Source organism: Petromyzon marinus, chromosome 59 (genome assembly GCF_048934315.1).
Source record: "Petromyzon marinus isolate PM22_M1 ecotype Great Lakes invasive population chromosome 59, UKy_Petmar_22M1.pri1.0, whole genome shotgun sequence".
NCBI classification, from domain to species: domain Eukaryota; kingdom Metazoa; phylum Chordata; class Hyperoartia; order Petromyzontiformes; family Petromyzontidae; genus Petromyzon; species Petromyzon marinus.
Genome location: NC_133725.1, coordinates 16,615,070 through 16,630,597, shown reverse-complemented (window position 1 = coordinate 16,630,597; position 15,528 = coordinate 16,615,070). Strand labels below are relative to the sequence as shown.

The window sequence follows — 15,528 nt, the reverse complement described above, 5'->3', positions numbered from 1 at the left end:
ATGTGAAGGACCAGTGGCATCTACATCTAAAGAACGTGAAGAACCAGTGGCATCTACATCTACAGAAAGTGAAGAACCAGTGGCATCTACATCTACAGAAAGTGAAGAACCAGTGGCATCTACGTCTACAGAACGTGAAGGACCAGTGGCATCTGCGTCTACAGAATGTGAAGAACCAGTGGCATCTGCGTCTACAGAAAGTGACGAACCAGTGGCTTCTACATCTACAGAATGTGAAGAAGCAGTGGCATCTAAATCTACAGAACATGAAGAACCAGTGGCATCTACATCTGTAGAACGTGATGAACCAGTGGCGTCTACATCTACAGAACGTGAAGAACCAGTGGCATCTTCATCTACATAACGTGAAGAACCAGTGGCATATACATCTGCAGAACGTGAAAAACCAGTGGCATCTAAATCTACAGAACGTGAAGAACCAGTGGCATCTTCGTCTACAGAACGTGAAGGACCAGTGGCATCTACATCTGCAGAATGTGAAGAACCAGTGGCATCTACATCTTTCGAACGTGACGAACCAGTGGCATCTACATCTACAGAATGTGAAGGACCAGTGGCATCTACATCTACAGAACGCGAAAAACCAGTGACATCTATATCTCCAGAACGTGAAGAACCAGTGGCATCTACATCTGTAACCAGTGACATCTACATCTGCAGAACGTGAAGAAGCAATGGCATATTCGTCTCCAGAATGTGAAGGACCAGTGGCATCTACATCTACAGAACGTGAAGAACCAGTGGCATCTACATCTACAGAAAGTGAAGAACCAGTGGCATCTACATCAACAGAAAGTGAAGAACCAGTGGCATCTACATCTACAGAACGTGAAGAACCAGTGACATCTACAACTACAGAATGTGAAGAACAGTGGCATCTGCGTCTACAGAACGTGAAGAACCAGTGGCATCTACATCTACAGAACGTGAAGGACCAGTGGCATCTACATCTACAGAACGTGAAGGACCAGTGGCATCTACATCTACAGAACGTGAAGGACCAGTGGCATCTACATCTACAGAGCGTGAAGAACCAGTGGCATCTACATCTGGAGAACGTGAAGGACCAGTGGCATCTACATCTACAGAACGTGAAGGACCAGTGGCATCTACATCTACAGAACGTGGAGGACCAGTTTCATCTACATCTGTCAGAGTGCCGAGCGTCGAAGCGAGCGTCCGCGCCCCCAGCCTGCCCTCCGCTCACCAGCTTTATGTCCCCGTGGACGATGCCCCGGGACTTGGCATAGGCGAGGAAGCGGAGGATGCCCCTGGTGTAGGCCCTCGCGATGTCCTCGTCGATGTGCCCCTGCCCCATGTCTCTGAGCAGCCAATGGAGGTTCGTGCTGTGACGGGGAGACAGAGGCGTCAGCGATGCCCCTCTCTGTGGGTCTCTGTGGGTGGTGGTGTGGTGGTGGTGAGTGGGTGGTGATGGTGGTAGTGGTGATGGTGAGTGGTGGTGATGGTGGGTGAGTGAGTGGTGGTGGTAGTGGTGAGTGAGTGAGTGAGTGGTGGTGAGTGAGTAGGTGGTGGTGGTGGTGGTGGTGATGGTGGTGATGGTGGTAGTAGTGATGGTGAGTGAGTGGTGGTGCTGGTGGTAGTGGTGATGGTGAATGAGTGAGTGAGTGGTGGTGGTGTTGGTGGTAGTGGTGATGGTGAGTGAGTGAGTGGTGGTGCTGGTGGTAGTGGTGATGGTGAGTGAGTGAGTCGTGGTGGTAGCGGTGATGATGGTGGTAGTCGTGATGGTAAGTGAGTGGTGGTGATGGCGGTAGTGGTGATGGTGAGTGAGTGAGTGGTGCTGGTGCTGGTGCTGTTCGTACCTCAACAGCTCCATGACAAGGCATTTATGTCCTCGGAAGGAGAAAGTCTCCAGGACTCTGGCAACGTTGAAGTCCACGTCGCTACGGTGGCTCTGCAGCTCCATGGACATCTGCATCTCCCTCAGCTGGTTCTCCTCTTGCATGGAGCTGCGCGCGAGTGAGCGAGTGCACAGAGAGAGACACAGAGACAGAGAGACAGAGAGTTTAGACATAACGTAGAGGAGGGATGGTGGTGATGGTGGGGAAGGGTGGTGGTGGTGTGGGGGTGGTGGTGGTAGTAGTCGTGATGGTGGTGGTAGTGTGGGGGTGGTGGTGGTGGTAGTGTGATGGTGATGGTGGTGGTAGTGTGATGGTGATGATGGTGGTGGTGGTGGTAGTGTGATGGTGGTCCGGCAAAACAACCCCCTACCTCCGTGCGGTGCCGGACGGGCAACTCTGTCGTGGAGAGTGCTGTGGGGAGAGGTCCAATTTTGATTGGCTCCTCCCCTCATGGCATATGTGTCCACCACAGGGGCTAAACGGGGGCTCTGGACGGGTGCGAGGGGCTGGTAACCCCTCCACCTTCAATTAATTACCACTAAACCACGAGTTAAACTGAAATATGTAACTAATAAGCTTGTGCCGGAGGCCCCGGGGGGCCAGGCATCTATGACGTCTCCTGGCCAAACCCCAATTGGCGGAGCCAGGAGATTGAATATCTACCCTCGGGGCTCCTCCAGAAACAACGAAAAGTCATTACGGGTGGCCACGTGGAATGTTCGAACGCTCACTGCGGAGGAGAGGCTGCCACTCCTCTGTCGGGAGCTGGACCGGTACCGCCTGGATCTCTGTGGCATTCAGGAGGTCCGGTGGACCGGCTCTGGCTCCTGCCACCATGAGGGGTGGACAGTCCTCTACTCGGGGCAGCAGACTGCCAAACAACAGGGTGTGGCTCTTCTTTTGAACAAAAGAATGAAGGGGGCGTGGGAGCGTGGCGGTGAGGTGTGGGAAGCTGTAAGTCCCAGGCTACTTTGGGCTCGCCTTCCCATCAACCGGAGGCGAGGAATGGTGGTCGTCGTTACTTATGCCCCCATTGAAGATGAACATCCGTGGAGGGATGCAGGCAAAGCCGATGAGTCAGATGCCTTCTATGACCTCCTGTCGCAGGTGCTGGCTAAAGTGGCCCCTCGGGATAGAGTCATCATGCTGGGTGAATTCAATGCCCGAGTTGGTCATGATACTGGCACCTGGTCTGGAGTGATTGGAGGGCAGGGGCCAGATCAGCTCAATAACAACGGTAGGAGGCTGCTAGATTGTTGTGCAGCCCATGGGCTTGTAATTACCAACACGCTGTTCCGGCATCGGCGCATCCACACAACATCATGGATGCATGCCGGGTCCAAGCAAGAACATCTGCTGGACTACATAGTGACGGACAAGCAGATGCGAGCCCATGTCCTTGACACCAGGACCTACCGTGGAGCTGATCTGCCCCCTGACCATCGACTAGTCATCTGTAAGATGCGCCTGCCATTCTTCCACTCCGATGGTGGGTATTCACCCAGGACCCCATTCCAACCTAAAGTGGCCTGGTCTCAGTTATCTGATGAAAGTTGCAAGCGAGAATTTCATCATCGCTTGCGGCTGGGATTGGCATCGTCCCTGACTCCTCCTGATGTCGAGGATAAATGGGCGAGGTTTAGGACTGTGACTCATGCAGCTGCAATGGCTGCTTTGGGTACGCGGTCCAGACCTCCCCAGAGACCCTGGCTGACAGAGGAGGTGTTCAGGATGGTTGAGAAAAAGCGACAGGCCCACTGTCATCGGCTACAGAATCCCACGTCAGAGAATGAGGAGGCTTACCGCAGCCTTCACTCGGAGGTTCGGAGAGCCGTGAGGCGCTGCAAGGATGGGTGGTGGTCGCGGGTTGCTGAGGAGATGGAGTCTGCCTCAGTGGCCCGTGATCACAAATCTCTATTTAACTCCATCAAAAAAGTAATCTGCAGCGCCACACCTATTACCATCATTAGGGGAAAAAACGGTGACCCAATCTCCAACCCCCAGGAACAGGTTTGCAGATTTGCTGAGCATTTCTGTGAGGTCCTGGGGGAGGGAAAATCCCTCAGCCAGGAAAACATTGTGGCACAAAGTGAGGATGACCCTGCTGAGACTGCGGTGCCTCAAATATTGGAAGAAGTCACCCCCTGTGAGTGGCTGGCTGAGGTGCCATCTGTTGAGGAAGTACTGAAGGCAATCCGAAGTCTGAGACGAGGAAAGGCAGCGGGCAGAGATGATCTCCCAAGCGAAATGCTGAGGGAGGGCGGCGTTTGTGCACAGACTGCCCTATATGACATCATAACAACAGTCTGGACCACTGGACGGGTTCCGCAGGATTGGAAGGATGCCCTGGTGGTCCCCCTTTTTAAGAAGTGGGACCGCACAGACTGTAACAACTACAGGGGCATCTCACTCCTCAGTGTGCCGGGAAAGGTCCTGGCAAGGATTATTCAACATCGCCTTGCCAGGCACGCTGAGGAGAGGCTTGCGGAGTCCCAATGTGGTTTCAGGAAAGGGCGGTCCTGCACAGATGCCATATTTTCTGTCCGTCTGCTACAGCAGAGGTGTAGGGAATTCCAACAAGACCTACATCTCTGCTTTATTGACCTGGTCAAGGCCTATGATACCATCAGTAGGCCTGGGCTCTGGGTTGTTCTTCGTGCTTTTGGAGTACCTGACGCTCTGCTCATGATCATTAAGGACCTTCATGATGGTGAGCGGGCCCGGGTAAAACTACGTGGCCGGGAGTCAGAGCCATTCCCTGTTAACCTTGGGGTGCGACAGGGATGTCCTCTGGCTCCCCCATTATTTAACATCTATTTTGACCACGTAGTTCGTGAAGCCTGCAATAGCTGTACCGGGGGAATCTCCATATAGTACAGATATAATGGGAGGCTGATCGACGCCCGGGTGCGGTCAAGGGATGGCTCCCTATAGCTCAACCACGTTATGTATGCTGATGATTTGGTAATAGCTGCTCATTCAGAGGAGGAGTTGGAGACGCTGCTGCTGAGACAGGAGCGTGCCACTAAGAGGTGGGGCCTTACCATCAGCCCCATCAAAACTAGCACCTGCCTGGGTATTTTGTGCCATCGGACACTCCACCCCCACAACTCTCAATCGGTGATGGGGCAGTTGTGGAGAGAGTGGAGAGTTTCCCATACCTGGGCAGTGTGCTTATGACTGGCTCCAGTTTAACAGCAGAGGTCTCTCTCCGAATCAGTCGAGCGGCAATATATTTTCATCGGTTGCGTAACGCTGTGAGGAAGCTACCTGGTCTGTCGCTCCGCACTAAGCTTCAGGTCTTCTCAGCCACGGTCATTCCCTCCCTTCTCTATGCTTGCGAAACGTGGAACCCCTAATGGAACATCTTCGCCGGTTAGAAACATTTAGGCTGACCTGCCTACGATCCATCCTGGGTTTAACCAGACTGGATTGTGTGAGGAGCTCACAAATCCTTGAAAGATCTGGGCAAGGTCCCATCGGTGAGCTCCTCCGGCGGGGAAGGCTGCGATGGCTGGGTCATGCCGAAACAGCTTTTGTTCGGCCGGATTGAGGGGGCTAGGCGGGCGCGGCACGGGCTAGAGAAGAGATGGAGTGATGTGGTACAGGAGGACGTGGAGCTGAGTGGACTTGCCAATGACTGGTACCAGCGGTGTCAAGATCGGCCTCTGTGGAGGAGGCTCGTGAAGGACGCTACTGGGCAGTTGGAGGTAGTCGCCCTCCAACAACAACGGAGGGCGGAGGAGCGACACTCAGAATAACGAGCGGAGTGCCGGGTGGCTAAAGCACAGCAGGTTGGCACAGTAGGGGGCAAAGGTGGTGCATCAGCCAGTCATCTCAGTCAGTCCACCCGTGGCACCTGGGTCTGCCCCGTGACCTCCTGCCAGCGGGCGTTCGACACTTCACGTGGCCTCAGGGTGCACATAGCCTGGCACAAGCGTCGTGGTGACGTCACCGCCACTTAGTGGCGAATGGCGGTTGTTGTTGTTGTGATGGTGGTGGTGGTAGTGTGATGGTGGTAGTGTGGTGGTGGTAGTGAGAGAGGGGTGGTGGCAGTGGTCGTGATGGTGGTGGTAGTGTGATGGTGGTGGTGGTAGTGTGATGGTGGTGGTGATGGTGGTGGCAGTGGTCGTGATGGTGGTGGTAGCGAGAGAGGGGTGGTGGTAGTGTGATGGTGGTGATGGTGGTGGCAGTGGTGGTGGTGATGGGGGTGGCAGTGGTCGTGATGGTGGTGGGTGCTCGAGCGAGTCAAGTAAAGGATGTTTCAGCCATAGTTTGTTATTGTTGTCACTGTGAGTGTTAGCTCACAGTGACAACAGCAGTCCCATAGTTGGCCCATTGTTGTTGTTGACATCGTTGTTGTTGTTGGTGCTGCTGCTGCTGCTGTTGACTGCACCGCTGCACCAGGGCCCACTCACTTGGAGGGCGAGGCGAGGATCTTGAGCGCCACCATTGTCCGAGTCTTGTGGTCCAGACACTGCACCACCACGCCCTGTCCGCCATGCCCAATCGTCTCGTTCAGCTCGAAGCGGTAGTAGAAGTGCTCGTTCTGGACCTTGCAGGGGTCACGAGGGAGGTCACGCGGAGTGGTCAGGGTGAAGGTCAAAGTGGGGTCACGGGGAGGTCACGGAAAGCATCAGGGTGAAGGTCAAATTGGGGGTCTGTGTGTGTCTGTGTGTGTGGGGAGTGGTGGTGCAGCGGTTAGCGTTACGCTGCGTTATCAACCTGGCGACCCGGGGTTCGATTCCCACTCACGGCCAACACCAACAGTGACGATTATCTGAACCGGTCCCGGGCCTCCCCTAGGTCGACTCAGCCTCAAATGAGTAGCTGGTGCGGTGTGTAAACATCGCCACTGGGGAGACAAAGGCGGTCGGGCGTGGTGCTGGCCACCCACCCCCTCGTGTAACGTTCTGGCCTTCATAGGTGCTCGCTAACAGCACTTGCCCCTACAGTCTGTGAAGGCTATATAGGGGATCTTTGTCTTTGTCTTGTGTGTGAGTCTCACAGGGATGTAGTTGTGTGTGTGTCTGTGTGTGTCGGTGTGTGTCTGTGTGTGTCTGTGTGTGTCTGTGTGTGTCTGTGTGTGTGTCTGTGTGTGTGTGTCTGTGTGTGTGTCTGTGTCTGTGTGTGTCTGTGTGTGTCTGTGTCTGTGTGTATGTGTCTGTGTGTGTCTGTATGTGTCTGTGTTTGTGTGTGTGGCTGTGTGAGTGTCTGTATGTGTCTGTGTGTGTCTGTGTGTATGTGTGTGTCTGTGTGTGTCTGTGTGTGTCTGTGTGTGTGTGTCTGTGTGTGTCTGTGTGTGCGTGTGTGTCTGTGTGTCTGTGTGTGTGAGTCTCACAAGGATGTAGTTGTGTGTGTCTGTGTGTGTGTGTCTGTGTATGTGTGTGTCTGTGTGTGTGTGTGTGACTGTGTGTGTGAGTCTCACAAGGATGTAGTTGTTATCGTCGTCGTCATATCCTCCATTGGCCACGCCCCCTCGGCTTTCCTCCTCCCCCTCGTCCAAAGTAAAAAACCAAACCGCGTCCATGGCGGCGAGCTCCAGCTTCTGGCGCTTCGTCAGGGAAGTCTTGAAGATACGCTGGATCGCTGCACACGTGACAACAACAACAACATCAGCCACAACAACTGAAGCTATCAACTTGTTTTGTATACACAAACCGCGCTATGCCCCCCCCCCCCCAAAGTGGCTGGTGTCATCATCATCGTCGTCATCATCACCGTCGTCATCATCGTCATCATCATCATCGTTATCATCACGTGGCAGACAAATGCTCTAAACGCATTTTTCTACAGACTCAAAGAGACCCACAGAGACTCATTGAGACCCACAGAGACCCACAGAGACTCATAGAGACCCACAGAGAGCCACAGAGACCCACTGACACCCACAGAGACTCACAGAGACTCACCAGAGACCTTTACTAATGCAGAGGAGTCAAATGGAAACGTGTCGTCAGGTGTGCCGTCCGGCGCGATGGCGTCACGAAACGTGACGTCATGCGCGCCGGGCGGCTCCATGACGTCACGTCTCCCCTTGGTATAAAAAGGGGAACCCCGTGACGTAGGCGGGGTCGTTGCTGGAGCCAGGGCTCGGAGTAGGGTGGAACGGGGGGAGCCAGGGGCAAGAGGGTAGGAGTAGGGGATAGCACAGCGTACAGGGCTGGAGGTGACCGCGCTCCTCGGTCGGCCGGGTTGGCTGAACCCACGGTCGGACGCAGAGGAGGCAGCACGGGGCAGCCGGCTGTGACGGGGGGGCTAGTGGGACGTAGCCCGGGACCCCTGGGGAAGTTGTTACACCCTCGTGTACTGTAATAAGCTTCGAGTAAACTTACGGCGAAAGCCCCTAAACCTCCGAGTCGTCGGGAACCCTTCAACGCTAATGTAGACCCACGTGGCGGTACAGGTTGCATCTACGAAAGTTAAACTTCTTTTTGGGTCTGGGTGTCTCTGTGGGTCTCTGTGTGTCTACGGGTGTATCTGTGTGTCTCTGTGTGTCTATGAGTGTCTATGGGTGTATGTGGGTGTCTATGAGTGTCTCTGTGTGTCTATGGGTGTCTCTGTCTATGGTTGTCAGTGTATGTCTATGGGTGTCTCTGTGTATCTATGGGTGTCTCTGTGAGTATCTCCCCGCTCAACATTTAGAGGAATCAACATCACCACGCTTGTATCCAAGTGTTATTTGGCTGCTGCTATGCATTTCGACAATGATGATGACGACGATGATGATGATGACGACGATGATGACGGCGATGATGATGACGACGATGATGATGACGATGATATCAGCCCACTTGGTTGAGCTGCTTTGATCTGAGCTGCCATCATTCTTAGACTTTGATGATTCTCCTGCTCCTCTCTCGTTCTTACCTTTGGGTGATTTGGGGCGGATTAACGTGGAGCTGGCGGTCAGCGCACTCCACCTGGTGATAGGCGGAGGCTGCCTCCCGCTCGGTCCAGCTTGCCTCGTCTACACGCACACAAATTCATACATACATACACAACAACAACCGCCATTCGCCACTAAGTGGCGGTGACGTCACCACGACGCTTGTGCCAGGCTATGTGCACCGTGAGGCCACGTGAAGTGTCGAACGCCCGCTGGCAGGAGGTCACGGGGCAGACCCAGGTGCCACGGGTCGACTGACTGAGATGACTGGCTGATGCACCACCTGTGCCCCCTACTGTGCCAACCTGCTGTGCTTTAGCCACCCGGCGCTCCGCTCGTTGTTCTGAGCGTCGCTCCTCCGTCCTCCGTTGTTGTTGGAGGGCAACTGCCTCCAACTGCCCAGTAGCATCCTTCACGAGCCTCCTCCACAGAGGCTGATCTTGACACCGCTGGTACCAGTCATCGGCAAGTCCACTCAGCTCCACGTCCTCCTGTACCACATCACTCCATCTCTTCTCTAGCCCGTGCCGCGCCCGCTTAGCCCCCTCAATCCGGCCAAACAAAAGCTGTTTCGGCATGCGGTGGCTGGGCATGCGGGCTACATGACCCAGCCATCGCAGCCTTGCCTACCGAAGGAGCTCACCGATGGGACCCTGCCCAGATCTTTCAAGGATTTGTGAGCTCCTCACACAATCCAGTCTGGTTAAACCCAGGATGGATCGTAGGCAGGCCAGTCTAAATGTTTCTAACCAGCGAAGATGTTCCATTAGGGGGGTCCACGTTTCGCAAGCGTAGAGAAGGGAGGGAATGACCGTGGCCGAGAAGACCTGAAGCTTAGTGCGGAGCGACAGACCAGGTAGCTTCCACACAGCGTTACGCAACCGATGAAAATATATTGCCGCTCGACTGATTCGGAGTGAGACCTCTGCTGTTAAACTGGAGCCAGTCATAAGCACACTGCCCAGGTATGGGAAACTCTCCACTCTCTCCACAACTGCCCCATCACCGATTGGGAGTTGTGGGGGTGGAGTGTCCGATGGTACAAAATACCCAGGCAGGTGCTTAGTTTTGGTGGGGCTGATGGTAAGGCCCCACCTCTTAGTGGCACGCTCCTGTCTCAGCAGCAGCGTCTCCAACTCCTCCTCTGACTGAGCAGCTATTACCAAATCATCAGCATACATAACGTGGTTGAGTAATAGGGAGCCATCCCTTGACCGCACCCGGGCATCGATTAGCCTCCCATTATATCTGTACCATATGGAGATTCCCCCGGTACAGCTATTGAAGGCTTCACGAACTACGTGGTCAAAATAGATGTTAAATAATGTGGGAGCCAGAGGACATCCCTGTCGCACCCCAAGGTGTACAGGGAATGGCTCTGACTCCCGGCCACGTAGTTTTACCCGGGCCCGCTCACCATCATGAAGGTCCTTAATGATCGTGAGCAGAGGGTCAGGTACTCCAAAAGCACGAAGAACGACCCAGAGCCCAGGCCTACTGATGGTATCATAGGCCTTGACCAGGTCAATAAAGCAGAGATGTAGGTCTTGTTGGAATTCCCTACACCTCTGCTGTAGCAGACGGACAGAAAATATGGCATCTGTGCAGGACCGCCCTTTCCTGAAACCGCATTGGGGCTCCGCAAGCCTCTCCTCAGCGTGCCTGGCAAGGTGATGTTGAATAATCCTTGCCAGGACCTTTCCCGGCACACTGAGGAGTGAGATGCCCCTGTAGTTGTTACAGTCTGTGCGGTCCCCCTTCTTGAAAAGGGGGACCACCAGGGCATACACACACACATACACACACACATACACATATACACACATATATACACATACACGCATACACACACATTCATACATACTTACACACACATACACACATACACATTCATACACACACACATATACACAGACATACACACATACATACACACATACATACACATTCCTACACACATACACATTCATAGATACATATATACACACACATACACACATACACACACATACATACACATTCACACACACACATACACATTCATACATACATATATACACACACATACATATGTATATATGTATACATATATGGGTGGTGTTTGTAAGTGTGAGTGGTGTTCACAGGTGTGGGTGGTGTTTGTAAGTGTGGGTGGTGTTTGTAAGTGAGGGTGGTGTTTGTAATAGTGGATGGTGTTTGTAAGTGTGAGTGGTGTTTGTAAGTGAGGGTGGTGTTCGTAAGTGAGGGTGGTGTTTGTAAGTGAGGGTGGTGTTCGTAAGTGAGGGTGGTGTTTGTAAGTGAGGGTGGTGTTTGTAATAGTGGATGGTGTTTGTAAGTGAGGGTGGTGTTCGTAAGTGAGGGTGGTGTTCGTAAGTGAGGGTGGTGTTTGTAAGTGTGGATGGTGTTTGTAAGTGAGGGTGGTGTTTGTAAGTGAGGGTGGTGTTCGTAAGTGAGGGTGGTGTTTGTAAGTGAGGGTGGTGTTTGTAAGTGAGGGTGGTGTTGTAAGTGTGGGTGGTGTTCGTAAGTGTGGGTGGTGTTTGTAAGTGAGGGTGGTGTTTGTAAGTGTGGGTGGTGTTTGTAAGTGTGGGTGGTGTTTGTAAGTGTGGGTGGTGTTTGTAAGTGAGGGTGGTGTTTGTAAGTGAGGGTGGTATTTGTAAGTGTGGGTGGTGTTTGTAAGTGAGGGTGGTCTATGTAAGTGAGGATGGTGTTTGTAAGTGTGGGTGGTGTTTGTAAGTCTGAGTGGTGTTTGTAAGTGTGGGTGGTGTTTGTAAGTGAGGGTGGTGTTTGTAAGTGTGAGTGGTGTTTGTAAGTGTGGATGGTGTTTGTAAGTGTGGGTGGTGTTTGTAAGTGAGGGTGGTGTTCGTAAGTGAGGGTGGTGTTTGTAAGTGAGGGTGGTGTTTGTAAGTGTAGGTGGTGTTTGTAAGTTAGGGTGGTGTTCATATGTTGAGTGGAGGGGGCCACGCCTACCTGCATGGCGTTGCTGTGCTCCGTAAATCTCTCGGCGTCTCTGCGTGGAGAGTGGAGAGTGGGGAGAGTCAGGCAGAGTTCAGTAGAGGGCGATTGCACCGCTACCACGTGGACTCACATTGTTAGCACGGACTCACGCACCACAAACCCACATCCTCACCACGAACCCACCAACCCTCACCAAGAACCCACATCCTCACCACGAACCCTCACAACTCACCACAAACCCACATCTACACCACAAACCCTCACAACTCACCACAAACCCACATCCTCACCACGAACCCTCACAACTCACCACAAACCCAAACCTACACCACGAACCCTCACAACTCGCCACAAACCCACATCCTCACCACGAACCCACACAACTCACCACAAACCCACATCCTCACCACTAACCCACACATCAAACCAAGAACCCACATCCTCACCACGAACCCACACAACTCACCACGAACCCACATCCTCACCACGAACCCACACAACTCACCACGAACCCACACAACTCACCACAAACCCACATCATCACCACGAATCCACACAACTCACCACGAACCCATATCCTCACCACGGACTCTCACAACTCACCATGAATCCTCACCACGGACACCCACACTCACCAATAAGCCACAATAAGGACCCACACAACTCACCACGAACCAACACTCTCACCAAGAACCCACACAACTCACCACGGATCCACAACACGGACCCACACAACTCACCACAGACCCAGACAACTCACCACAGACCCACAACACTGACCCACACAACTCACCACGTCAATGGCTTCAGCAGAAGGTGCTCAGCGATTAGGATGATGAAGAATCTGAAGATGTCGACGCTAAAGACGAAAAAGCAGCCGCCTCCTTCACGTCCGTCTCGAACTGTGACGAGCCACGTGGCCACGTGACGTCACCGATGACGTTCAGTGCGATGGAAGTGACCACGCCCACGCCAAGCCACGCCCACGCGGAGCCACGCCCCTGCCGAATGACGTGGTTAACGCGGCCACGCCCCCGGCAGCCGGGCGCCCCCAAATCTACAGCTTCTACTTCCGCTTCCGGGTCGGGACGAGTGGAGGCGGTGGCGGGAAAATCTGAACCCTGTCTGGGCCTCCTCAAGGTCGACTCAGCCTGAAGATGCCCACACGGGGCTCTGTGTGGTGAGTCTGTGGGTCTCTGTGTGGTGAGTCTGTGGGTCTCTGTGTGGTGAGTCTGTGGGTCTCTGTGTGGTGAGTCTGTGGGTCTCTGTGTGGTGAGTCTGTGGGTCTCTGTGTGGTGAGTCTGTGGGTCTCTGTGTGATGAGTCTGTGGGTCTCTGTGTGGTGAGTCTGTGGGTCTCTGTGTGGTGAGTCTGTGGGTCTCTGTGTGGTGAGTCTGTGGGTCTCTGTGTGGTGAGTCTGTGGGTCTCTGTGTGGTGAGTCTGTGGGTCTCTGTGTGGTGAGTCTGTGGGTGTCTGTGTGGTGAGTCTTTGGGTCTCTGTGTGGTGAGTCTGTGGGTCTCTGTGTGGTGAGTCTGTGGGTCTCTGTGTGGTGAGTCTGTGGGTCTCTGTGTGGTGAGTCTGTGGGTCTCTGTGTGGTGAGTCTGTGGGTCTCTGTGTGGTGAATCTGTGGGTCTCTGTGTGGTGAATCTGTGGGTCTCTGTGTGGTGAGTCTGTGGGTCTCTGTGTGGTGAATCTATGGGTCTCTGCGTGGTGAGTCTGTGGGTCTCTGCGTGGTGAGTCTGTGGGTCTCTGCGTGGTGAGTCTGTGGGTCTCTGTGTGGTGAGTCTGTGTGTCTCTGTGTGGTGAGTCTGTGTATCACTGTGTGGTGAGTCTGTGTATCACTGTGTGATGAGTCTGTGGTTATCTGTGTGGTGAGTCTGTGGGTCTCTGTGTGGTGAGTCTATGGGTCTCTGTGTGGTGAGTCTGTGGGTCTCTATGCGGTGAGTCTGTGGGTGTCTGTGTGGTGAGTCTGTGGGTCTCTGTGCGGTGAGTCTGTGGGTCTCTGTGTGGTGAGTCTGTGGGTCTCTGTGTGGTGAGTCTATGTGTCTCTGTGTGATGAGTCTATGTGTCTCTGTGTGATGAGTCTGTGGGTCTCTGTGTGGTGAGTCTGTGTGTCTCTGTGTGATGAGTCTGTGGGTCTCTGTGTGATGAGTCTGTGGGTCTCTGTGTGGTGAGACAGTGGGTCTCCGTGTGGTAAGTCTGTGGGTCTCTGTGTGGTGAGTCTATGGGTCTCTGTGTGATGAGTCTGTGGGTCTCTGTGTGGTGAGACAGTGGGTCTCCGTGTGGTAAGTCTGTGGGTCTCTGTGTGGTGAGTCTATGGGTCTCTTTGTGATGAGTCTATGTGTTTCTGTGTGATGAGTCTGTGGGTCTCTGTGTGGTGAGTCTATGGGTCTCTGTGTGATGAGTCTATGTGTCTCTGTGTGATGAGTCTGTGGGTCTCTGTGTGGTGAGTCTGTGGGTCTCTGTGTGGTGAGTCTGTGGGTTTCTGTGGTGAGTCAGTGGGTCTCCGTGTGGTGAGTCTGTGGGTCTCTGTGTGGTGAGTCTATGGATCTCTGTGTGGTGAGTCTGTGGGTGTCTGTGTGGTGAGTCTGTAGGTCTCTGTGTGGTGAGTCTGTTGGTGTCTGTGTGTGGTGAGTCTGTGGGTCTCTGTGCGGTGAGTCTCTGGGTGTTTGTGGTGAGTCTATGGGTCTCTGTGTGGTGAGTCTGTGTGTCTCTGTGTGATGAGTCTGTGGGTCTCTGTGTGATGAGTCTGTGGGTCTCTGATGAGTCAGTGGGTCTCTGTGTGGTGAGTCTGTGGGTCTCTGTGTGATGAGTCTGTGGGTTTCTGTGTGGTGAGTCTGTGGGTCTCTGTGGTGAGTCAGTGGGTCTCTGTGTGGTGAGTCTGTGGGTCTCTGTGTGGTGAGTCTGTGGGTGTCTGTGTGTGGTGAGTCTGTGGGTCTCTGTGTGGTGAGTCTGTGGGTCTCTGTGTGGTGAGTCTGTGGGTGTCTGTGTGTGGTGAGTCTGTGGGTTTCTGTGCGGTGAGTCTCTGGGTGTTTGTGGTGAGTCTATGGGTCTCTGTGTGGTGAGTCTGTGGGTATCTGTGTGGTGAGTCTGTGGGTCTCTGTGTGGTGAGTCTGTGTGTCTCTGTGTGATGAGTCTGTGGGTCTCTGTGTGATGAGTCTGTGGGTCTCTGTGTGGTGAGTCTGTGGGTCTCTGTGTGGTGAGTCTATGGGTCTCTGTGTGGTGAGTCTGTGGGTCTCTGTGTGGTGAGTCTGTGGGTCTCTGTGTGGTTAGTCTGTGGGTCTCTGTGTGGTGAGTCTGTGTGTCTCTGTGTGATGAGTCTATGGGTCTATGTGTGGTGAGTCTGTGTGTATCTGTGTGGTGAGTCTGTGGGTCTCTGTGTGGTGAGTCTGTGGGTCTCTGTGTGGTGAGTCTGTGGGTCTCTGTGTGATGAGTCTATGGGTCTCTGTGTGGTGAGTCTGTGGGACTCTGTGTGGTGAGTCTGTAGGTCTCTGTGTGGTGAGTCTGTGGGTCTCTGTGTGGTGAGTCTGTGGGTCTCTTTGTGGTGAGACTGTGGGTCTCTGTGTGGTGAGTCTATCGGTCTCTGTGTGGTGAGTCTGTGGGTCTCTGTGTGGTGAGTCTGTGGGTCTCTGTGTGGTGAGTCTGTGGGTCTCTGTGTGGTGAGTCTGTGTGTCTCTGTTTGATGAGTCTATGGGTCTCTGTGTGGTGAGTCTCTGGGTATCTGTGTGGTGAGTCTGTGGGTCTCTGTGTGGTGAGTCTGTGGGTCTCTGTGTGGTGAGTCTGTGGGTCTCTGTGTGGTGAGTCT

General features: G+C 53.6%; 1 protein-coding gene across 2 annotated transcripts in view; it reads right to left on the bottom strand.

Annotated features, from left to right (window-relative positions):
- The window catches only part of LOC142905901 (dual specificity tyrosine-phosphorylation-regulated kinase 2-like), a 91,519-nt gene extending 78,872 nt beyond the window's left edge, over positions 1-12,647 (bottom strand). For both annotated transcript variants that reach the window (XM_076053135.1, XM_076053134.1), the window contains exons 1-7: positions 12,518-12,647; positions 11,737-11,776; positions 8,751-8,850; positions 7,309-7,469; positions 6,299-6,435; positions 1,842-1,988; positions 1,229-1,367 (exon numbers count right to left, since the gene is read on the bottom strand). In XM_076053135.1, coding sequence (XP_075909250.1) covers positions 1,229-1,367; positions 1,842-1,988; positions 6,299-6,435; positions 7,309-7,469; positions 8,751-8,850; positions 11,737-11,742 — 690 coding nt within the window. In that variant the 5' untranslated portion in view covers positions 11,743-11,776; positions 12,518-12,647. The remainder of the gene's footprint in view (positions 1-1,228; positions 1,368-1,841; positions 1,989-6,298; positions 6,436-7,308; positions 7,470-8,750; positions 8,851-11,736; positions 11,777-12,517) is intronic.
- Between the last annotated feature and the right edge of the window lie 2,881 nt (positions 12,648-15,528).